The 25,108-nt window shown below is 38.5% G+C and overlaps 1 protein-coding gene across 2 annotated transcripts; it reads right to left on the bottom strand.

Moving 5' to 3' along the window:
* Positions 1–1,774: 1,774 nt before the first annotated feature.
* Positions 1,775–17,839, bottom strand: POLR3F (RNA polymerase III subunit F). Of its 2 annotated transcripts, XM_036246005.1 has the most exons (9): positions 17,707–17,839; positions 16,313–16,430; positions 12,594–12,661; positions 12,052–12,119; positions 9,335–9,447; positions 5,390–5,533; positions 5,082–5,189; positions 3,979–4,170; positions 1,775–2,505 (listed from the first exon to the last, which is right to left on the bottom strand). In XM_036246005.1, the coding sequence occupies exons 1-9, from the start codon at positions 17,766–17,768 to the stop codon at positions 2,428–2,430; spliced, it is 951 nt and encodes a 316-aa protein (XP_036101898.1). In that variant the 5' UTR covers positions 17,769–17,839; the 3' UTR covers positions 1,775–2,427. The 2 variants fall into 2 exon arrangements, with proteins under 2 accessions (XP_036101898.1, XP_036101899.1); XM_036246006.1 differs by lacking the exon at positions 5,082–5,189.
* Between the last annotated feature and the right edge of the window lie 7,269 nt (positions 17,840–25,108).

The raw sequence follows: 25,108 nt of genomic DNA, 5'->3' as shown, positions 1-25,108 counted from the left end.
GGTTCCTATGAAAACAACAATGAGGTATCACCTCAGACCTGTCAGAATGGCCGCCATCAATAAATCATCAAACAAATGTTGGCGAGGGTGTGGAGAAAAGGAGACTCTAGTACACTGCTGGTAGGAATGCAGATTGGTGTAGCCACTATGGAAAACAATATGGTGCTACCTCAAAAAATTAAAAATTGAACTTCCATTTGACCCAGTGATCCCACTTCTAGGAATATACCCTAAGAAGCCTGAAACACCAATCAGAAAGAATATATGTACCCCCATGTTCATAGCAGCACTATTTATAATAGCTAAGATCTGGAAACAGCCCAAGTGTCCATCAGTAGACGAATGGATAAAAAAGCTGTGGTATATATACACGATGGAGTACTATACAGCTCTAAGATAGATCTCTTATCCTTTGAGACGACATGGAGGGACCTGAAAAGTATTATCCTAAGTGAAACAAGCCAAGCAGAAAAGGACAAATACCACATGATCTCACTTATATATGGAATATAATGAATATAACAGACTGAGGAATAGGGTAGACCCAGAAACACAGAAGAAGGGTACAGACTGACAACCCTCAGAAGAGGGGTTGGTGGGGGGTGGGAAGAGATAAACCACAGAACTTATATGCATCTATGCATAACCAATGGACGTGGACAACAAGGCCGGGGACGGGGCAGGGGGTGGGGTGGGGAGGAGGGTGTCAATGAGGTAAAAAGGAGAAATATCTGTAATAAAAATAAAATTAAAAACAAAAACAAACAAAAAAACTGGTTCCTGCTCTCCAATTCTAATTCTCCTCCAACTTCAGTTTGCTTAGTAAGTAAGACTGCCTCTGCAGATATTATCCTTCCAACTCTCACTGGGGGTAGAAGAGAAACCTGTAGTTGCAGGCTCCCAGATTCTTTGTATCTTATATCCAATACCTACAGTGATCTTTGTTTCAAAGAGCCAGTGTCATCAAATGCTAATTCTATACAGTTGGCCACAGAATTTATCTGGTTCTTAAAAATTGTTTTTTGAGCTGAATTTATTTTACTAGCTCCATTTATCTCAAAAGAACCATTCTAATGGTTGCTCACTTAGAGTATCTCCAAACCGGTGTTTGAACTCAGGCCTAGGGGGTAGCTGAGCTTGAATTCCTTTCCTTTGGTACCATGCTTTTGGCCTAGACACAGAAACGTTTTTTAAAAATATTTTAAAATTGATTTTAGAGAGAGAGAAGGAGAGGGAGAGGAAGAGAGAAACATCAATGAGAATCAGTGATCAGCTGCCTCCTGCATGTCCCTCACTGGGGAAAGCCTGCAACCTTGCCATGTGCCCTGACCAGTAATTGAATTGGTGACCTCTTGGTGCATGGGATGACACTCAACCAACTCAGTCACACCAATCAGGGTGACATAGAAACTTAAATGTAGTTAAAAGGGAAAATACAACAGCTGAGACCCTAAAAAGCCCTCCAGCTAAATTCTGTACAATACTACATCAAATAAGCTAGTGTTTTCTATATAGCTAAAGACTGGAATTGAAAATGCTATTAGAACTGAGGACAGTTATAATGGCTTTCTGCTCAGTTTAGACTTACCGCACTATGATTCTTAGAATAGAATAAGGAAAAGAAACAAATCTAAAACCAGACAAGAACAGAAGAATGGTACCCTTCCCCAAAATAACGTGTGAATGGAGGGCAATAGATTATTTTTAGTTTTAATTTTAGTTAAATAATAAAAATCTAGGAAAAAATTCTAGTAAATAATAAAATTGAGCCACCAAGTGAAATCGTAAGACTTTAACAAAGAAGGTCTAGTGAAAAGAATCCTTCAGAATGAGAATAATAGTTAATATTTATGGACTGAAAACATATCCTTGACAATGGTCATTTAGATTTAAAGTAAATACAGTAGCATAATCCTCTGAAAGAATAATTCTGACATGAAAAGGAATTAGGAGTGTGGAAAAAGGATGTTCCAATTCTCTCCTCCACTCATGCATAGACTGCTTTATTCCTTCCTTTCCTGTTTTGATTTCTTCTCAATGGAACCATTCAGAAAACAGAAATGTTGATAATGAACCAGATATAAACAATTTCCAATGAAGTAACCTTAATAACTTCAAAACAAGCATTTTTAGGCTCTAGCCATTATCCATTGGTAAATATACATTTGTTGGCTTCTTTTTCCTTGGACAATCAAGTCTTGAAAGCTTCAGGTGTTGTCCTCCAGAATTTTGAGAGTATTTTATTTATTGAAGAATGGATTTCACTACTAACCTTATCTGCTTCACATTCTGTTGGTTACTCTACCAATATAAATTTAGTCTTCATAGATAAAAAATATATTTTCATAGCAGCAAGTCTGTATCCATTATTGTGAAGTTTCCTTTCAAGGGAATTTGATGTTCCATCATGAGTTAAATAGCTCTCTATTAAAATTCGAGCCACTCTGTCATGTAAATACAGTTAGATGGTGAAATCTCACCACCTTCATGGCAGTCATCGAAAACCTTTAAAAAAGAAAATGTTTATATTCAAACTGAAGGTTTAAAAAAATTATTATACTAATAAAGTCAAATTAAATGTCAGTTATAACTCAAATTTATGTTAACAAAATATTCAAGACACAACCATTTATTTAAAGTGCTATTAAAAACAAAACTTTCAAACTGAAAGAGATTAGGACTGTATTTAAGAACATAACTATAATAGGACCTGCTCTGTGATCATATAGTTAACGGGAAACCTTTTACTACATCATGAAGATGACCACGTTTGCCTGTCCACTAGGGAAAAGGCTGTGTGCGAGTAACACAGGAGTACAAGAATGGAGATCTATACATAAGAATGACTTAGCCCTGGCCAGTATGGCTCAGTGGTTGAGTGTTGGCCAGCGGACCACAGAGTCCTGGGTTCGGTTTCCGCTAGGGGCACGCACCACCAAAAAAAAAAAAAGACTGACTTAATTTTGACTAACCAAACATTTCATGTTTGGCCACCTTCCTTTTTGTGAAGGGTAATGAATGTATTCCCAATATGCTAGCCTTTTTTTTTAGTAATTGAAACCATGGCATAGAGTGCTTAATGTATAGGAAAGGGCCAGTATAATGGAATAAAACAGACTTGCAGCCCAAGAATATAAATGCAATGAGGGCTGGGACAGTACCTATATATAGTATACAGTTGGCACTCATAAACTATATGGGAAATGAATGGATGAAGAGTGCTTGGACATGCTGCAGGGGAACGAACATTATCTCTGAGTTTGAATCCTGGTTGTTACTTCTAAACTACATGCTCTTAGGTCTTCCTTAGCCTAAGTTCTCTCCTATTTAAGGGGAAGTAACACCATTAGCTCAAAGGGACATGAGGAGGATTAAATGAAACCACATAAATTTTTAAAAACATGTCTGGCAATGGCATGTTCTCAATAAATCTCATTTCCACCCTGGCCAGTTTGGCTCAGCGGTTAGAGCATCGGCCTGCGGTCTGGAGAGACCCGGGTTCGGTTCCCGCTAAGGGCATGTACCTTGGTTGCAGTTTGTCCCCGGCCCTGGTTGGTCGTGTGGGTGGCAGCCACTCGATGTGTCCCTTTCACGTCGATGTTTCTCTCTCTCTCTCTCTCTCTCTCTCTTCCTCTCTCTCCCTCCCACTCTATCTGTGCAAAAAATGGAAAAATGTCCTCGGGTGAGGATAAATAAATAAATAAATAAATAAAAATAAATCTCATTTCCCACCCTACTTAGGTTAAATGATTCATCGTTGTCAAAAATTGTCCATTTTAGGGCCAAGAGCAGAAAACACAAGTTTCTTATGTAAGGCAATGATTTGTTCATTAAACATCAGTCATCAAGGATACATGGAGGTTTGAGTAGTTCTTGGTCAACCCTGAGGGATAGAAAACTTAAGTGTGCTTGCTGGTACATTTTGTGGCATTTGCATTTGGTAGCAATCAGGTGTAAAGTGAAGCCACTTTAACTCACCGGGCAGAGTCCACAGGGGGCCCGGACCAAACCCGTCGGTGGGATGATTGGATTGACCGCCCTATATAGTTTCATGTGTCCATCTACACTGCCAACTGTGCCTTCTTTTGCAGCGATGATAGTCATCTCCACTTTCCCATCATATATGAGTGTATTCAAGATGGTTTCAATGTCCTCCATGGACAACTCTACCTATAAAAGGGATATATTAAAAAAGAAAACAAAAAGGATAAGAAGACATTCTTTTGGAGGAGGTTAAAAACAAGTAATCAAACGCACAAAGAGGCTGAATAATGGTCTAAGTTGGCGCAAATCACTCAAATTCTGGGGACAGAAATCTTAAACTGAATTTGACACTTTCTAGTATTGTCCCTCTTTTAATAAAATCTAGAGTATTGTAGTAACATTTATTTGGCAAGAACTTGGAGATTTATGAAATGCCTGAACAGAAAGGTACTTTGGGAAATGAAAAATGACTTGCCCAAGCGTCCACTTCAGTTTCTTCTCTAACCATGAAAAGCATTCAGCAGTTTCCTTATGTAGAGGACCCTATGTATAGGTCTTCAAAAAATATGCTGATAACACCACATATCTCTTAAGAAGGAAAATACCAATAAATGACAAGTGATGTGATGACTGATGTTTAGCACAAATGTGCCTGAGAAAGTCAAGAACTTGTCAAAAGAGACTTTTGAATTCTGGTAGTGAAGTGTACTACCAGGCCTCCACTCTGCTGCTCTATCTCCCAAGCTCAAGTACATATAGTTCAGACAGCGCCAATGGCAATGACCAACTTTGCCTAACTGGCTCAAGAAAGTACTTTCTCATGTATGCACGAACAATGGACATGGCCAAAACTGGGGACAGGGCAGGGAGGGGGGAATCAGTGGGGGGAAAAAGGAGAAACATCTGTAACAAAAATAAATTAATTAATTAAAAAAAAAAAAGAAAGTACTTTCTCAAAGTGGGTTCTGTAGAATGTCCACAGGTTATCACCTGAACAAAGGGTCTGGGTCAAATATGTTTGCAATACACCATAAACTATACCCCTATGATAAATAAGTTTTTAAAAATAAGATTAAAATTAGAAATGGAATTCTGACCTTACTGATCCCTAGTTCACAGATATATTTCCACACTTCGTGTGATGAAGCAAATGAACTATTTCTTTGTATCATTGGATTCTGTTTGCTTTCTCGGGCTGTTTCTGCCTATAAGGATAGAAATGCAAATCTCAGCAAGAACACTAGTGTTTTCTAAATACAGTTTATACAGAGTGAAATCAACAATAGAACGTATTTTGGTAAGCAAAAAGTACCAATTTAATTCCTATAAAACAAGACCTAAAAAATTAAACATTGTTTATGAAGAAATTTTAAAAGAAGTGGTTGTTTACTCAATTATGCCTCACCTTGGTTTGTAGGAACTTAAAACACTGCTGGTTAAGCACCTCTACAAATTCAGATTCAAAATCTTGGTCACTATACCAGGCTCCCCCAGTCACAGACCGGTCAGGCTGCAGGTTATAGAGCATATACACCTTTTTTTTTGAGGCCTAGAAAAAAACATGCACAGCAGTTGTGGTTATAAGCTAACAGTCTCCCAAAACAGATTGGAAAAAACCCCAAAACATTCTATTTTAGAATTTTATTTTGCCCAGCCAGTGTGGCTCAGTGGTTGAGTGTTGACCCATGCACCAAGAAGTCGCTGGTTCAATTCCTGGTCAGGGCACATGCCCAGATTGTGGGCCCGGTCCCCACTGTGGGGGGGCATGCAACAAGCGGCCAATCGATGTTCTCTCTCATTGATGTTTCTGACTCTCTTCCTCTCTAAAAATTAATAAAGAAAACAAATTATTTTATTTATTTATTTTTGTTAATCCTCACTTGAGGGAGAGAGAGAGAGAGAAACATTGATGTGAGAGACACATCGATTTGTTGCCTCCTGCATAACCCCGAGTGGGGCTGGGATCAAACCTGCAATCTAGGTACATGCCCTTGGCAGAATCGAACCCACAACCTTTTGGTCCAAGGGCCAATGCTCTTAACCACTGAGTCAAACTGGCCAAGGCATATTTTAGAGTTTTAGATTCACAGAATTATTGTGAAAATGGTATAGAATTCCCGTTTACTTTGTGATGTTTTCCCTATTACTGACACCTTACATTAACAGGGCACATTTGTTACAACTGATGAACCAATACTGATATATTGTTATGAGCTAAAATCTACACTTCATATTCCTTAGTTTTTCTGTAATGTCATTTTTCTGGTCCAGGATTCTATTCAAGATACGGATTATATTTAGTTGTCATGTCTCCTGAGGGAAATTTTAATTGTGATAGTTTCTAAGTGTTGTTATTGATGAAAGTGACAATTTTGAGGATTACTGGTTAGATATTCTGTAGCATGCCCTTATTTGGGATTTTGGTATGATGTTTTTCTGATTAGACTGAAAAAAAGACCACAGAGATCAAATGACCTTATCACATCATGTCAAGGGTATCTGTTACCAAATGATGATTGGTTGTCATTAATATGACTTACCAGTGTTGACATTAACCTTACTCACCTGGCTAAAGGTTGGTTCACAATTTTGTTCACTGTAGTTAGTTTTTAATGTTTTTATTGATTTGAGAGATGGAAGGGAGAAAGAAAAACACTGATCAGTTTCCTCCTGCATGCACCCTGAATGGGGACCAAACCTGAAACTTAGGCATGTGCCCTGATTAGGAATCAAACCTGTGATCTTTTGGTGCACGGAACAATGCTTAACCAACTAAACCACATAGCCAGGGCTGTAGTTCCTTTTTATCCTGCCCTTTCCTTGGAAGAAAGTCACCATGTATGGCCCACAGTTAAGGATTGGGAATTATGCTCTACTTCCTTTAGGGTGGAGTATCTAAATAAATTTGGAATTCTTCTGTATAGAAGATTTGTTAACCTGCCCCATTTATTTATTTATCTAAACATTTATCTACTGGCATGGATTCATGAATATTTATACTACTTTACTTTGTAACCTCGAACACATCATGCTAAGTGAAAGCCAGACCCAAAAGACCATGTACTGTATGATTCCATTTATAGGAAATGTCCAGAACAGGCAACTATAGATACAGAAAGTACATTAGTAGCCCTGGTAGGTTTGGCTCAGTGGTTAGAGCATTGGCCCTCGGACCAAAGGGTCATGAGTTCGATTCCTGGTCAAGGGCATCGAACCTGGGTTGGAGGTTCTATCGCAGGTCCTCGTCAAGGTCATGTGGGAGGCAACCAATTGATGTATCTCTCTCACAACAATGTGTCTCTCTCTCCTCTCATTCCCTCCCTTCCATTCTATCTAAAAATCAATGGAAAAATATCCTTGGGTGAGGATTAACAACAAAAAAAGAAAGTATATTAGTGATTGTCAGTGTCTGGGGGCAGGGAGGCTGGGAAGTGGCTGCTAGTGGGGTCACATTTTGAGGTAATGGAAATGTTCTAAAGTTAGAAGAGTGTGATGGTTGCACAACTCTGTGAGTATGTTAAAACCCAATGTATAATATACTTTAAGAGGATTAATTTTATAATATGTAAATTATATCTCAATAAAGCTATTAAAAATAAAGATGTAGAAGAATGGTTAAAATGAAGCTAGATAATGGGTATGTGGAAATTCATTATATTTTTTTCGTTACTTTTGTATATATTGGAAATTACCAATTCAAACTAAGAAATTATAGTCTAACGTAAGGAGTGGTATGACATAAATATCATTGATAAATAAAATCAAATGAATATCAAATCTTTTTTTTTCTGGCAGTTCACCTGATATTTTGTTTTTGTTTTTTTCAATTACAGTAGACATCCAGTATTATTTTATATTTGTTTCAGGTAGAAAGCATAGTAGTTAGATAGTCATATACCTTACAAAGTGATGCCCCCAATATTTCAAGTACCCACTTGGCACCATACATATAACATTATCAACTATAATCCCTATCTATGCTATACTTTACACTTCCATAACTATTTTGTAACTATCAATCTGTACTTCTCAATCCCTTCACCTTTGTACCAAGTCTCCAAATCCCCCTCCCCTCTAGCAACCATCAATTTGTTCTCTGTATGTATGTTGTTTTATTTATTCATATATTTTATTCTTTAGATTCCACATATATGTAAAATCATATCTGTCTTTCTCTCTGACTTACTTCACTTAGAATAATACTCTCTGGGTCCATCCATGCTGTCACAAATGGTAAATCCATTCTTTTTTATGGTTGAGTAATATTACATTGCGTAAATGTACCACCGCTTTTTTTTTTAAAAGATTTTTTTTTTTTTTTTTTTAGAGATAAAGAGAGAGGGAGAGAGAGACAGAAACATCGAGAGAGAACATCGATTGGCCGCCTCCTGCATGTCCCTCACTGGGGATTGGGCCCACAACCTGGGCATGTGCCCTGACCAGCAATTGAACTGGTGACCTCTTGGTGCATGGGTTGATGCTCAATCGTTGAGCAATGCAGGCCAGGCTATACCACTACTTTTTTATCTACTCATCTACTGATGAGCACTTGAGTTGCTTCCATATCTTTGTTATTTGCTACAATGAGCATAGGGGTGCACATATTCTTTTAAATTAGTGTTTTGGATTTTTTTTTGGATATATACCCAGAAGTGAAATTGCTGGGTCATAAGGCAGTTCCATTTTTAATTTTTTGAGGAACCTCCATAGTGTTTTCCATAGTAGCTGTGCCAATTTGCATGAATTATCAAATTCTTATATGCTGAAATTTGTGCTCAGGCAAACTTTAGTCTAGGGGAATTTTGGCTCCTCTGACACCTAAATCAGTGAGGTCAGCAGCAGATATCCCTAATGGACCCAGCTCTGGAGCATGGAGCCCCTCAAGGATGTGATGGGTAGGGCAGGATGAGGAGCAGAAATGCTATGTGCTGGAACAGATGTTCTACCTAGGCAGGGATCTTTCTCTGATTTGTTCATTAATATATTCCTAGCACCCAGACAGTGCCTGGCACATAGCAAACACACAACAGACATTTGTTCAATGAGTAATCTAATATACCAGGATGATGTAAATTCTCTTACACATCACAAAATCCAAGAAAAATGTTCATGATTCCAAAAATTCTTTCCTGAATAGAGTAAATTAGCTTTAGATTTTTGAGTGGGCAAGATAATAAGAGTTAACTAGACAGTGACATATCTAAACAGCATCTCCAAACCAGTATGAGCTAAATGTTTAAAAATCGTTTTTGATCAGCTGTTTTAAATCACAACATAGCTTAAAAAACAATACAAATCTGAAATATATTTGGAGTCAACATCTGGGAGAAGAAAAGAGAACACTACTCACTGCCACAGACTTAACAGCTTTGATAAGCTTTTTACTTTCCAAATTCTTTAAAATTTTGTTGATTTCTGTTAATGGCAAATTACTTTTGTATCGGATATCTCTGCTCCATATTCCTATAAGAAAGTAAAGTAAAAAGAAGTAGAAAACTATAGATATTGTGCTTATAATCCCATTACTCATATCACATTTCAAAACCAGCAAAAAATATAAGTATATATCCCTAGAGCATAGCTATAGGAAAAATTAAGTGACTTAGAGGTAAGAATCTCACATAAAGTAACAAAATTATGCAAAACAATACGTAAGTTATATGCTCTATTTTCTATGGAAATTTCTTAGAATCCTAGTGTGGAACCTTTTAAAAAACAATTGAAAAGGACATTTTTGTGATGGAAGAAAAGTCTTGAATGTTATTGAATTTATATAGTCATGTGCTACATATTAACATCTCAGTCAATGATGGACCACATGTATACTGGTGGCTCCATAAGATAATAGAGCTGAAAATTCCTATCACCTGGTGACGTCACAGCTGTCCTGATGTTGTAGCCCAACTCATCACTCATGTGTTGTGGTAATGATGCTGTAAATAAACCTGCCAGTCCTATAGCATATACAATTATGTATAGTACATAATACTTGATAAGTGACTATGTTACATATTTACTATACTATACTTTTAATCATGAGTTCAGAGTATACTCTTCCTTACAAAAAAAAAAAAAAAGTCTGCTGTAAAACAGTATGCTGCAGTAGCCTCACAAATCTCCAACCTCATACATCTCATGTTTACTGTGTCTCTTGAGTGTATCCTTTTCTCTTGCACTTGATTCTTGTGTTATTTTGTACAGTAACGTGCTATATACACTTGTAGTTTAGGAGCAATAAGCTCCATATAGCCCAGATGTGTAGTAGGTTTATACCATCTATGTTTGTGTAAGTGAACTCTATGATGTTTGCACAATGTCAATAAAATCACTTAACAATGCATTTCTCAGAACTTATCCCTGTTGTTTGTTAAGTGGTACTTGACTGTATTGTCTCTTCCATCCCCTCCTGCACCCCAACCTCTATTTTCTAGAAATTTCACTTCAGATTGTATATGTGAAACACAAACTTAAATTTGGGCTATGCTTAGTCGCAATCCTCAAGGGAGAGCAAAAACAGCCTTTATGTGAGCACCTATGTCCATTGTTTATACACTATATTTGGGAGATGGAAAATAGGAAGATTATAGTTCTTACAGCCACTAAAAGCCCTTCACAGGAAGGTATAATTTTTCTTTCAAAGAAAGAAATAATGTTATCTGTGAAAAAGAAATTTTACATAAAAATATTTTGCCACATTTTCTTTCCAATGCAGAAGCATAATGAGATAGGAAGAATTTTTTTTTTTAAACAGAGTATGACTTCATAGATCGATCTATCTATCTATTTATTTATTTCAGAGAGGAAGGGAGAGATAGAAACATACATTCATTTCCCTCCCTCCCTCCCTCCCTCCCTCCCTCCCTCCCTCCCTCCCTTCCTTCCTTCCTTCCTTCGAGGAAGGGAGAGATAGAAACATCCATTGGTTGCCTCCTGCATTGGCTTGATCCCTACCAGGGATCAAGGCCACAACCCGGGCAAGTGCCCTGACTAGGAATCGAACTTGCGACCTCCTGCTCTCCTGCTGCATGGGATGATGCTGAACCAAATAAGCCACACTGGCCTGGCTCGTAGGTCTGTCTTTAAAATGTTCCCTGAACTTTCTAATAAACACAAGAATTACATGGTTCCAGACTACATTATAAATGTTAAAACTAATAGATCAAATAGATCCTAAGCAATTTAGATATAGTTCTTCAATGAAGATAGAGGAACTAAATAGCTGTTGACATGATCTAGTCAGACACTGCCATATTACACTATATATCTGTTTTTTTTTCAAAACCAAAGAGACTTTATTAGCCACAATTTATAGATAAGATGAAGAAACTAAGACTTCCAAAGTACAGAGAGTGAGAATTAAAAAGAACCTTAAACCCTGGCCAGCGTGGCTCAGTGGTTAGAGCATTGGCCCAAGTACTGGAGGGTTGTAGGTTTGATCCCCAGCCTTGGCTGGGGCACATGTGGGAGGCAACCAATTGACGTGTCTCTCTCACATCGATGTTTCTCTCTCTCTCTCCCCCGTCCCTCTCTGTCACTCTTTCTAAAATTAATGGGAAAAACATTGTCCTCAGGTGAGGATTAAAAAAAAAAATAGTAAAAAAATAAAAATCAATGGAAAAAATATCCTCAAGTGAAGATTAACAACAACAAAAAAGAACCTTAGGCTTTCATTTATTTTAAATAGATAATACATTCACGTGGTTCAGTATTTGGAAGTTTCTTTCATTCTTGCCCACAGTCATCTAATTCCTGTCCTTTGAGGTAACAATGACATTACTCCCCATGTCCTTCAAGCATATGCATAGTATAGGGCGGGGCAAAAGTAGGTTTATAGTTCATATGGAAAATAATACAATAATTAATAATAAAAGAATAAACTGTTTTGCATACTTAAAATTGTAAACCTACTTTTGCCGCAACCTGTATGAAAGTATGTTATATTTTCCTCTCTTTTTCACATAAAGGGTAGCATACATACTTATCCATACCCTTGGAAGACAGGATCTCAGTCCCTCTATCTGGTTCTAAAGTCAATGTTTTTTCCTACTTCTTCCTTCACATGCTTACCTTTATTTCCTGCATCCTCTATGATCTGATATACTAGTTTTTCTTGGTTATCTGATCCCTTCATTTTACTGCAGGGGAATAAAGTAGAATTAAAAAGGCAAAGAGGTACAGGACAATCTAATAATCTACATAACTACTTAAATGAATTAGCAGGCAAGGTCGTCACACTAACTTATTTACCAAAAGGACTTACCTTAAAAAGAATGAGACAGGGCTATATGTACCAGAATGAAAAGATGTCCAAGAGAGAGTAAGTGAAAAACAGTATGGATAGAATGATCCCATTTTTGTTAAAAAAAAAGAGAGAGAAAGAGATTATATATAAATATATAATCATCTACATGTATTTATATATATCTAGAAGAAAAGATATATACCAAATTATTATGAGCAGTTATCTCTAGGAAATAGAACTCACAGCAGGAGGCAGGATGATATGCAAGAGGTTTAAATTATGCAATTCTGTATCAGCTTTTTGTCAAAAATATATATTACTTTTTTAATAATGAAAGTTTTCTTAATATAATTAGGTAGGCACTTACCCAGCATTCTGAGAATCCTTTATTCTATACAAAAGGCCTGTATTGCTTCTTAAAAGATCCAACTGACCCTAAATTTTTAAAAAATAAAAAATAGCAGTGAATTACTTTGAAGATACATCAAATCCAATGACAAATGTTAATGCATTCTTTAATATTTTACACAGACTAAAATATCCCACCTCCCATAGTTATGTCAGTTCCTTGAGATTTATGTTTTTGATTATCTGTCACATGCAGTGTATTATTTATTTATTATTATTACTTTTATTTTAATCCTCACCCAAGGATATTTTCCCACTTTTGTTCAGATAGAGTGGGAGGGAGAGAGGGGAAGAAAGAAAAAGAGAAAGAGAGAGAAAGAGAGAGAGAGAGAGAGAGAGAAAGACATTGACGTGAAAGGGATACATCAAGTGGCTGCTTCCCCCACGACCCCAACCAGGGCTGGGGAATGAATCGCAACCGAGGTAAGTGCCCTTGACCAGAATCAAACCCGCGACTCATTTGTCCGCGGGCCAATGTTCTCACCACTGAGCCAAACCAGCCACGGCTTATTACTATTTTTAAAATGTTTATAATTGACTTTTTAGAGAGAAAGGAAGGAAGAGAGAGAGAGAAATATCAATGCGAGAAACATCAATCGGCTGCCTCCTGTACACCCTGTACTGGGGACTGAGCCCGCAACCTGGGCATGTGCCCTGACAGGAAATTGGGACCTCTCAATCCACTGAGCCACATGGGCTGGGCTGCAGTGCATTTTTTAAAAACTTAGCTTTTTGTCTTATAATTTTCTAAAATATTAATACCCAACAATTACCTATATGTTTGGTTATATGACTGATGAATTATAAAGAATTATAAACAAGCAGCTCTAGAATAATAGATAAAAATCTGTATTCAAATTAAAACAAATTCAATAAATATAAATAAGTATAATACAAATAAAACATAATTTACATAATATAAAGTTCAAATAAAAATTAACATGCATAAACATTCTATAACATGCCTATTAAATAAAATTTACAAAGTTAATAGTGCATTTACTGATATGTGTGATTTCTTTTATGTTACATGAAAACCAGGCAGAAAGGTCAACCAATGAATAAAAGATCTGCACTTTTGTTTTTCTATAAGAAACCAAAAGTAAAATAAAGCATGTCTGATATGGTTCTGAATTTCCTTGGGTCTGAACTTAGGAGCACCCAGAAGGCCACACCACTTGGTTTCTGGCAGTTTGGGGAAGCCATGGCTAAGAGAGACCCCATTCCCGTATATTAAGACTGGGCAGATCCATGATTTGGAAATGAGTTTGCAGATCCATGATTTGGAAATGAGTTTACAGTAGTACCCTCGTTCCTCTGAACCCACTAAGTGGCAAAACTGAACCACAAAGCTCAGTTTAGAGGCTCCATTCAGTCATTTAATTCAACCTATGAACATTTAATGAACACCAGTACTATAATTATTATTTGCGGCTCCAAACATGAATTCTAAAAGAGAATCAAAATAGAGGTAAGTAATGGGTGGAATGAGCTATCAGAGAAGCTTTGGCCCAATCTGGGGATTCAGGGAGGCTTCCTAGAGACAACAGCAGAGATGAGTTTTAAAGAATAATGAGGAGTTAGTTTTTGAAGAAAGGGAATAAGGACCTTCTAAGCAGGGAAGACAGCATGATCAAAGGATCAGAGAGATGCAACAGCATGATGTGGCAGGGAACCAAAAAAAATCTGTTCATTTTGAAAGCTAACTTTTGAGGCACAATGATGGCAAAAGATAAGGCAGGTAAGGAATGTAGAGGCTCAGTGTGGTCAACATATGAGTTTGGACTTGAATCTCTAGCACTGAAGAAGCATTTCTGGTCGGGAAGTGACTTGGTCAGATCTGTATTTAAGGCAGTTCAGGTGGTCTGCTCTGAGGCAGTTGGAGCCAGGAGAGCCAGTTGGGATGCACTGTAATAGTTCAGTTAAATCCAAGAGCCTGAACACATGCAGGGGTAGTTGGAATGGAAATAGGGGGACAAAATTGGGACTTATTTAAGAGCTAAAATCAGTAATAATTTGTGATTTAATGGTAATTACTCTCTTGTTTAAAATTCTTCAATAGCTCCATGATTGCCTACAGCCTATAACAAATAGGACTGGCAGTAGGTGGGGGTCAGTCACAGATATGGTGAAAGAGGGGGAGGTATTGAGGATGATTTTAAGATAGAAAGGAAAGGGTTGAAAGAATGGTCATAGGACAAAAACATCTTCTCTTGCCATAACCTCCCAGCATCCCTTCCTCTATCCTTCCTGGAGCTGAAGATCTTCATCATAATGAATTGACTAGATATCAACAGTCATTTTTTCCTGGTGCTAAAACAAGGGTCAGTAATTTGGCCCACTGCTTGTTTTTATAAAAAAAAGTTTTATTGAGACACAGCCATGCCCATTTGTTTATATGTGGACCATAGCTACTTTTTTGAAGAGCTGATCTATTATAACAGAACCATATGGCTTGCAAAGCCTAAAACATATACTATCTGGCACTTTATACAAAAAGTCTGCCAACCCCTGAACTAGAGAAAAGATCGAAAAGAACGGTTTAACAGAAAGTTCCCCTGTCCTCAAAGCTCCATATCCAGAGTCCTTAGAAATCCCACAAAGCTGGAAGATTTAAAGAGCAAATCAGGCCCAGATGGTGTAGGCCAGGGCACATGCCCCAGTTTGGGGCTTGATCCCGAGTAGGGGGCGTGCAGGAGGCATCCGATGGATGTTTCTCTTTCATACTGATGTTTCTATTTCTCCCTTCCTCTCTCTAAAAAATCAATAAAAGCATATTTTAAAAATCAGAAATAAAAGCAAATCATCCTCGGTCAGGTAGCTCAGTTAGAGTGTCATCCTGATACGTACACCAAGATTGCAGGTTCGATCTCTGGTTGGGGCACATATATGAAACAACCAATGAATGACACATTAAGTGGAACAAGAAATCAATGTTTCTCTTTCTCTCTCTCTGAAAACAAAACAAAACAAAACAAAACAAAAAAACCAAATTAGCTTTCAGATGATTCCTTAGTATAGCAATCTTTTACTTTCTGCTAAGACAAACTGAAATGCTCTCAGGACATGGGAATTTTGATGATAGCAGAAAGGAAGAAGAAACAGGTAGATTTAGAGCATGGGGTACTACTAGATGGGGTGTTTTGGACAGTAGAGGGAAATGACATTAGGGCTCCAGAACAGAAGAGGTAATAGGTGGAAGGGTTTCACTAAAAAACAAAAACAAAAAAACAAACAAAAACCACTGCTATCACTGGGGGCTGAGTTGGCTCTGTGATGACTCACAGAAAAATGAGGGGGATAGGAAGAAAACAGGTGAGAAGAGACTATGCCTATATGCATCTTAATGACAATTAGATTAACAAATAAAACAGTTTAAACAAAATACATTTATTTCATTTGTCTTGTAAAATGATTGGTAATTATTTCCTCCTTCCTCAGTTCTGGCAGTCTGAGCTGTTCCCTGGTTTAGAATCTTATCAGTCACAACCTAACATACTTTCCAATTTTTTTTTTTTTTTTTTTTGGTACGTGCCCCTAGTGGGAACGGAACCCGGGACTCTCTGGTCCACAGGCCGATGCTCCAACCGCTGAGCCAAACCAGCCAGTGCTTTTATAATCAATAATAGCAAGTAATACAAAATATGTAATTACATTGATTAGTTGGATTCACCTTACCATAGACAACAGTCTATTGATTGCCACTGCCCGCTGCTGAGCTTCTATATGAGGCATTTCGTTTTGAATTACTTGGTCTGTGATTCCATGAGGGAACTGGTGACATAATTCTATAATCCTAGGAACAAAGGTATTAATATTATTCATGTTTTTACTTATTTCAAGAGGCCATGGGGGAAAAACTAGTAGAACAATTTGAAATTGTGTCCTTTTTTTTTTTCATCCTCACCAGAGGACATTTTTCCATTTTTTGCACAGATAGAGTGGGAGGGAGAGAGAGGAAGAGAGAGAAACATCGACGTGAAAGGGACACATCAAGTGGCTGCCACCCGCACGACCAACCAGGGCCAGGGACAAACTGCAACCGAGGTGCACACCCTTAGCGGAACCGAACCCGGGTTTCCCCGGACCGCAGGACGACGCTCTAACCGCTGAGCCAAACCGGCCAGGGCAAAATTGTGTCCTTTTTCACATTTGGCAGATGTCTGGGTTTTTATGATGGTTCTGAATCAAAGTTTTTGAAATACATGTTTATATTATTATTTAAGGAAACCACTTTTTTCCTTGCTAATATGAACTGTAAATTAGAACAAAAGTCAAATGAAAACACAGGAAAAAATATTAATGCTGCGGTTTCAATTTTCTCAGACACAAGTACAAAAGTTAATATCCAGTGTATTGGACAGCCATAGTCTGCAAGCAGAAGGCAAATCAGAAACTTCTGGAGAGAAGCCAAAATTTATGACAATTAACCACAACTGGAACCTGCTTTTGGAATCATACCTACTAAACAGAAATAAGCCCAAATCTTCACTTTGTCATGAGACCCTCGTAGGTTATTCATAACAGTTTGAAAAAGTTGGGTTTTAAAACAACTATGTGGTAACCTAAAAATAGCAGTGCACTGATAGAGAAAATTGAGAGGCTTTAGGCGCCCTACAATCTTGACTTAAATATTGCACTGAAACCAGTTTTGGCTTAATGTTGCTTTGTAATCACAAACTGCACCGTAATTTAGCCCAAACGTCCTGTGGCGGGTGTTCCCAAAGAGACAACAGCGAACTTGGATCAGAACATGTATCCTCAAGTACTACAGTAAAATCTCTACTTTCTCTGTGAGAGTCGATCACCTTAACGCTGGAAGGCAGCGCATGATCACAACTTCCCCATCGGGACAGCTACACAAAATTGCAAACTGCCTAAGTCGTTTTGAACTTGACTTTTGCTCTCCAGGTGGGAGGGGAGGAGGATCCAAACCCGGCAACCCCGACCCTGCGCGCTCACTGAACCTGTTCCAGTATCTCCCGACGGTGCCCGGAGAATGGGTGCGGGTGACCAAATGACCCTGCCACCAGTCGGGGCTCCCGAGCCAGGGACCTCAGCCACCGATTTACCTGTTTTCTATTTCCACTGGATCTGCGTCGGGTGGCTGCAGCTTTACCTTCACCTCAGCCATGAGAACGCAGTTCCTACCCCTGCGGGGAAGAAAAGCGCGCAGCAGTCAGAGAGCACACGGCACACCTGGAGAACCGGCGGAGACTGCGCCCCGCCTGGCGATGGGCCTTCTTCGTGTCACAGCCGGTCCTTCCTTGTCTGTCGGCTTGAGGTGACCAAGCCGCGCCTGCTCCGCCTGACTCCCCGGCGCTGCTACAACCTTTAATTCTTGTTTTCCAGAATTAATTCTTGTTTTCCAGTGCCTGTCGGAAGAACGAGCGTGGTTTCCTCATTCTGAGTTGAGACGCCACTTTTTAGCATCTTCTAACTTCTGTGAAGGCGTATTCTCAGATACCTACGGTGAAGCCTTAGGAAAGGAGGTTGGTACCACCTCCCAGTCAAACGTCACGGGCAGAGCTGGTTGCTAGGAAGCCGTGTTTCCGCCAATCATCTGCCCAGCTCTCAGTAGGCGGGGCGCGACTTGCAGCGTCTGTGGTAACCGAGACCTTGGCGAAGGAGAACCCGAGGCAGTGAGAGGTGGGTTACCTGGCTGGGGACCGCGGAGGTACCTCGGGGGTCTCAATTCGGCTCGGTGGCCGCAGGTGGAGGAGAAAGATGAGGAGGAGGACTTTCCTCCCTCCTGCCGAAAGGAAGAGAGTCTCTGACTGCCCCTGATGGGCGGGAACGCGACCAGACAGGGTTCCGGATCCAGGCTGCGGAGGGGCAGCGTGGAAGGATGGAGTTGGGGGTTAGGACTGCTGTTTCCCCCACACTGCCACTTGGGACTATTTCCCCCCATTGCTATTTGGTCTACTTCTTGATCCCCTTTGCTTGAGGCCTATTTGCCACCCGGGCCTCCGGTAGCTCTTGGTTGCCGTGCGCGAATTACTCCCTCCCCAACTATTTTTCTTTTCTTTTTAAAAATCGTAACCAGAGAATACTTTTTCCACTAATTTTTTTAGAGAGAGTGGAAGGAGGGCGGAGGGGAGAGGGGAAGCGGGGAGAGAGAAAGGATAGAGAGAGAAACATTGATGTGCTCATCCATTGGTTGCCTCTGCAGGCGCCCGGACCAGGACCGGGCGTCAAACCTGCAACCCAGGCACATGCCCTTGACCGGGAATCTAACCTGCGACCCTCCGGTGTGCAGACCAAAGGCCCTCCCCAACTTTTTATTTTGAACTCATTTTCCAACTATTTTTATTTTAACTGTCTCTCACATAAAAGGAAATGTGAGAATGGGCAAGTCCCCCAAGTCCAGCCATCTTTTCATTGGGGTTACTGATCTGTCAGTATTTGCAGTTCAAGTTCTTGACCTCCAACATGGAACTATCTAACCAGACATTAAGGTCAGGCCTACATTTGTTTATCTCACTTTTGGGAATACAGTCTGTGACAAAACTAAAAACTCAAGACGTTTAGAGCAACATTATTTGGAATAGCAACAACTAAAAACTAAAAGAAACTAGTAATATCCTCAATACCCAAACACAAATTGATAAATAAGATTGTATAAGTCTGTGGAAAATAGTAAATAATAGAGTGAGGGTGCAATAAATACACTATAAAAATGAAATTAATATATAGATTATAGCTGAGTGAAACCTATGTATCCATAATCATTGGAATTTGAATAGGCTAAAGAGTGACGTAAATGGTTCTTATATTAAGGTGAGGGTTGTTTTTTTCCTTCTGAATCATTTACATATAAAAATTATGGTACTGCCCAGGAAAAAGATCAGTTAGGCCTCCAAACTTATACCTAATTATTAATAAATATATTAGATGGAATGGGAAGCTTTTGATTTTGTTGCTGTTTATATTAGTGCCAACTTTCTTTCAGCAGAGGCTTGATACTCTGGCATCCTAAAGTTTTTTTTGCAGCTCTCAAATGCAAGAATTGCTTGGTGAAAATTCCAGGGCCTTGAACACGGAGCTTTCCCAAAGGAGTTGGCTCCAAATTAACATTTCATGCTACATACAAAGTTACTTCTATTTCTCTTTCATGATGACTTGCCCTGAAGCCAAGAGAGGTAGCACATGAATAAAAGGCAAGAAAGACTGATAGTGATCTTGAGGAAACTCTGACCAGATAATTAGTGATGGTCTCTGTTCTGATGTGTTTATTTACTTTTCCCATTTAAAATAATTCCATTCCCCCAGCTCTTTCATTCATGCTCTTTTCCCAAAAGTAAGGTAGATATTTAGATAATAAAAACCCCACACAAGACTGCAACAGCAAAAATAGAGCTGAAGCAATTATTTCAAATAAAAATTGAATAATATTTTAGGTGACATAGTAACAGTATTCTCTTTAGTTTTTACTACTTTTATGTATTTATTTACTTTTTAAATTTTTTATTTTTATTTTTTTTATGAATTTTTATTTATTTTTTTGTTACAGATATTTTACCTTTTTACCCCATTGGCACCCCCCACCCCACCCCACCTCCACCCCGTCCCCGGCTTAGTTGTCCATGTCCATTGGTCATGCATACATGCATATAAGTTCTGTGGTTCATCTCTTCCCACCCCCTCAACCCCCCGTCCCCTCTTCTGAGGGATGTCAGTCTGTGCCCTAATTCAGTGTGTCTGGGTCTACTGTATTCCTCAGACTGTTATGTTCATTATATTCCGTATATAAGTGAGATCATGTGGTATTTGTCTTTTTCTGCTTGGTTTCTTTCACTTAGGATAATACTTTCCAGGTCCCTCCATGTCGTCTCAAAGGATAAGAGATCTTTCTTTCTTACCGCTGCATAGTACTCCATTGTGTATATGTACCACAACTTTTTTATCCATTCGTCTACTGATGGACACTTGGGCTGTTTCCAGATCTTAGCTATTGTAAATAGTGCTGCTATGAACATGGGGGTACATATATTCTTCCTGATTGGTGTTTCAGGCTTCTTAAGGTATATTCCCAGCAGTGGGATCACTGGGTCAAATGGAAGTTCAATTTTTAATTTTTTGAGGTAGCACCATATTGTTTTCCATAGCGGCTGCACCAGTCTGCATTCCCACCAGCAGTGTATTAGAGTTCCCTTTTCTCCACACCCTCGCCAACACTTGTTGTTTGATGATTTGTTGATGGCGGCCATTCTGACAGGTGTGAGGTGATACCTCATTGTTGTTTTAATTTGCATCTCTCTGATGATTAGTGATGTTGAGCATTTCTTCATATGTCTTTTGGCCATTTGTATGTCCTGTTTGGAGAGGTGTCTATTCAGCTCCTCTGCCCATTTTTTAATTGGATTTTTTGTCTTCCTTTTGTGGAGTTGTATGAGCACTCTATATATATTGGAAATTAACCCCTTATCTGATACATCATTGGCAATGATGTTCTCCCATACAGTGGGTTGCCTTTCCATTTTGATGATTGTTTCTTTTGCTGTGCAGAAGCTTTTGAGTTTGATGTAGTACCATGTGTTCATTTTCTCCTTTGTTTCTGTTGCCTTAAGTGATGTATTAGTGAAAATTCTGCTCCGTATGATGTCCGAAATTTTGTTGCCTACATTTTCTTCTAGAATTTTTATGGATTCACGGGTCACATTTAAGTCTTTTATCCATTTCAAGTTTATTTTTGTGTATGGTGTAAGTTGATGGTCTAGTTTCATTTTTTTGCATGTAGCTGTTCCATTTTCCCAACACCATTTATTAAAGAGGCTGTCTTTACTCCACTGCATGCTCTTGCCACCTTTGTCAAATATTAATTGAGCGTATTGCCTTGGGTCCATTTCTGGGTTTTCAGTTCTGTTCCACTGGTCTATATGCCTGTTCTTGTGCCAGTACCAGGCTGTTTTGTTTACAGTCGCTTTGTAGTATAACCTGATATCTGGTATTGTGATCCCACCTACTTTGTTCTTCTTTTTCAAGATTGTTGTGGCTATTGGGGGTCTTTTTTGGTTCCATATGAACTTTTGAAGTATTTGTTCTAGTTCTGTGAAATATGTCGTTGGTATTGTGATGGGGATTGCATTGAATCTATAGATTGCTTTGGGTAGTATGGACATTTTAATGATGTTAATTCTTCCAATCCATGAACAGGGTATGTGCTTCCACTTTTTTATATCTTCCTCTATTTCTTTTTTCAATGACCTGTAATTTTCTGTGAATAGGTCCTTTACTTCTTTGGTTAAGTTTATTCCTAGGTATCTTAATTTTTTTGGCGCGATGGTAAATGGGATTGTTTTTTCAGTTTCTCTCTCTGTGAGTTCATCATTGATGTACAAGAATGCCGTCGATTTCTTGACGTTAATTTTGTATCCTGCTACTTTGCCAAATTCATTTATTAAGTCTAATAGATTTTTGATGGAGTCTTTAGGGTTTTCTTTGTACAATATCATGTCATCTGCAAATAATGACAATTTCACTTCCTCCTTTCCAATTTGGATCCCTTTTATTTTTTCTTCATTTCTGATTGCTGTGGCTAAGACTTCCAGTACAATGTCAAATAAGAGTGGCGAAAGTGGACATCCCTGTCTTGTTCCTGTTCTTACTGGAAATGTTTTTAGTTTCTGTCCATTGAGTATGATGTTGGCTGTAGGTCTTTCAAATATGGCCTTTATTATGTCGAGATATGATCCCTCCTCCGGACTGCAGGCGGACGCTCTAACCGCTGAGCCAAACTGGCCAGGGCAAGAGATATGATCCCTCTATTCCTACATTGCTGAGCGTTTTTATCAGAAATGGATGCTGGATTTTGGCGAATGCTTTTTCAGCATCTATTGATATGATCATGTGGTTTTTATTCTTCATTTTGTTTATGTGGTGTATCACGTTTATTGATTTGCGAATATTGTACCAGCCTTGCATCCCTGGAATGAATCCCACTTGGTCATGGTGAATAATTTTTTTGATGTATTTCTGGATCCGATTTGCTAATATTTTGTTCAGAATTTTGGCGTCTCTGTTCATCAGGGATATTGGCCTGTAGTTTTCTTTCTTCGTAGTGTCTTTTTCTGGTTTTGGAATTAGAATTATGCTGGCCTCATAGAACGTGTTTGGAAGTCTTCCTTCTTCTTGAATTTTTTGAAATAGTTTGAGGAGAATGGGTGTTAGTTCTTTTTTGAATGTTCGGTAAAACTCCCCCGTGAAGCCATCTGGGCCTGGGCTTTTGTTTGCTGGGAGAGTCTTGATTACCTCTTCAATTTCCTTAGTTGTTATTGATCTGTTCAAGTTTTCTATCTCTTCCGGGAATAGTTTTGGGAGACTGTGTGTTTCTAGAAATTTGTCCATTTCGCTTAGATTGTCGAATTTGTTGCCATATAGTTGTTCGTAGTAGTTGTTAACGATCTTTTGTATTTCCGTGGTGTTGGTTGTTACTTCTCCTCTTTCATTTCTGATTTTGTGTATTTGGGTTCTCTCTCTTCGTTTCTTGGTGAGTCTAGCTAAGGGTCCATCAATCTTGTTGATCTTTTTGAAAAACCAGCTCTTTGTTTCATTGATCCTTTGAATTGTTTTTTTGGTCTCTATGTCATTTATTTCTGCTCTGATCTTTACTATTTCCTTCCTTCTACTTGCTCTGGAGTTTTCTTTTTGTTTGCTTTCTAATTCTTTAAGTTGTGAGGTTAGACAGTCAATTAGAAATTTTTCTTGTTTTTTGAGGTAGGCCTGTAGTGCTATGAACTTCCCTCTCAGAACTGCTTTCGCTGCATCCCATAGATTTTGTGTTGTTGTGTATTCATTTTCATTGGTTTCCAGGAAGTTTTTAATTTCTTCCTTGATCTCCTCGGTGACCCATTCATTGTTTATTAACATGCTATTTAGCCTCCATGTGTTGAAATGTCTTTGCATGTTCTTGTTGCAATTGATTTGTAGTTTCATGCCATTGTGATCTGAGAAGACGCTTGATATGATTTCAATCTTCTTGAACTTGTAGAGATTTAGTTTGTGTTCTATCATGTGGTCTATCTTTGAGAATGTCCCATGTGCACTTGAGAAGAATGTGTATTCTGTAGTTTTGGGGTGTAATTCTCTGTAGATATCTATTAAATCCATTTGGTCTAGTGCTTCATTTAGAGTCTCTGTTTCCTTGCTAATTTTTTGCCTAGAGGATCTATCCAGTGCTGTCAACGTGGTGTTGAAGTCCCCTGCTATGATTGTATTGTTGTCGATTTCTCCTTGGAAGTCCTCCAGAAGATTTTAAATATATTTTGGTGCTCCTATATTGGGTGCATATATGTTTATGAAGGTTATATCTTCCTGTTGGATAGATCCTTTCAATATTATGTAGTGGCTGTCTTTGTCTCTAGTTATGGTCTTCATTTTGAAATCTATTTTATCAGATATGAGAATTGCTACCCCAACTTTTTTTTGCTTTCCATTTGCTTGGAAAATTTTTTTCCATCCCTTCACTTTCAACCTATGTGAGTCTTTTGTTGAGAGGTGGGTCTCTTGTAAACAACATATAGATGAGTCATGCTTTCTTATCCAATCAGCTACTCTGTGTCTTTTTATGGGAGCATTCAATCCATTTACGTTTAAGGTGATTATTGATATGTAATTATTTATTGCCATTTTTGTTTAGTGTGGTTCTAATTTTCTTCCCATTTCTACTGCTAATTACAGCAGTCCTTTTAACATTTCTTGCAGTGCTGGTTTGGTGCTAATGTATTCCCTTAGCCTTTTTTTGTCTGGGAAGCTCTTTATTTGATCTTCTATTTTGAATGATAGCCTTACTGGGTAGAGTAGTCTTGGATTCAGATTCTTGTTTTTCATGACTTTGATTACTTCATGCCATTCTCTTCTGGCCTGTAGTGTTTCTTGTGAGAAGTCAGCTGAGAGCCTTATGGGGTTCCCTTTGTAGGTAACCTGTTGCTTATCTCTTGCTGCTTTTAGGATTCTCTCTTTGTCTTTAATTTGTGGCATTTTAATTACTATGTGTCTTGGTGTGGGCCTGTTTGGGTTCTTCTTACTTGGGACTCTCTGTGCTTCTTGGACTTGAATGCCTTCTTCCTTCACCAAATTAGGGAAGTTTTCTCTCACTATTTTTTTGAATATATTCTCTATTCCTTGCTCATTTTCTTCTTCTTCGGGGACTCCTATGATGCGAATATTATTTTATTTCCAGTTGTCCCATAGTTCTCTTAAGCTGTCTTCCTGTTTTTTAATAGTTTTTTCCTTTTGTTTTTCTGATTGGTTGATTTTTTCTACCCTGTCTTCTAATTCACTGATCCGGTCCTCAGCTTCCTCTACTCTGCTTTTTAAACCTTCCAATGTGTTTTTCATTTCTGATATGTCATTTTTGATCTCTTCTTGTTGGTTTTTATTTTCCAATTGGCTTATTTTCAGTGTCTCTATGTCCTTACTCATGCTGTTCAGCTTCCTCAAGATCAAGGCTCTGAATTCTAGCTCTGTTAACAT

The sequence above is a fragment of the Molossus molossus genome, unplaced genomic scaffold (assembly GCF_014108415.1).
Source record: "Molossus molossus isolate mMolMol1 unplaced genomic scaffold, mMolMol1.p scaffold_m16_p_6, whole genome shotgun sequence".
In the NCBI taxonomy this organism is placed as follows: Eukaryota; Metazoa; Chordata; class Mammalia; order Chiroptera; family Molossidae; genus Molossus; species Molossus molossus.
The sequence above is the reverse complement of the archived record's forward strand: the minus strand, read 5'-3'. Positions and strand labels throughout refer to the sequence as shown.

Bases quoted from the DNA above. Each gene is read 5' to 3' on its own strand.
- POLR3F (XM_036246005.1), bottom strand. From the start codon at position 17,768: ATGGCTGAGGTGAAGGTAAAGCTGCAGCCACCCGACGCAGATCCAGTG. The intron at 12,120-12,593 runs GTAAGTGCCTAC...ATTCCCCTGCAG, and splicing joins AAGGATTCTCAGAATGCTGG to TAAAATGAAGGGATCAGATA. The intron at 2,506-3,978 runs GTGAGTTAAAGT...TCTTTTTTAAAG, and splicing joins CCCCCTGTGGACTCTGCCCG to GTTTTCGATGACTGCCATGA.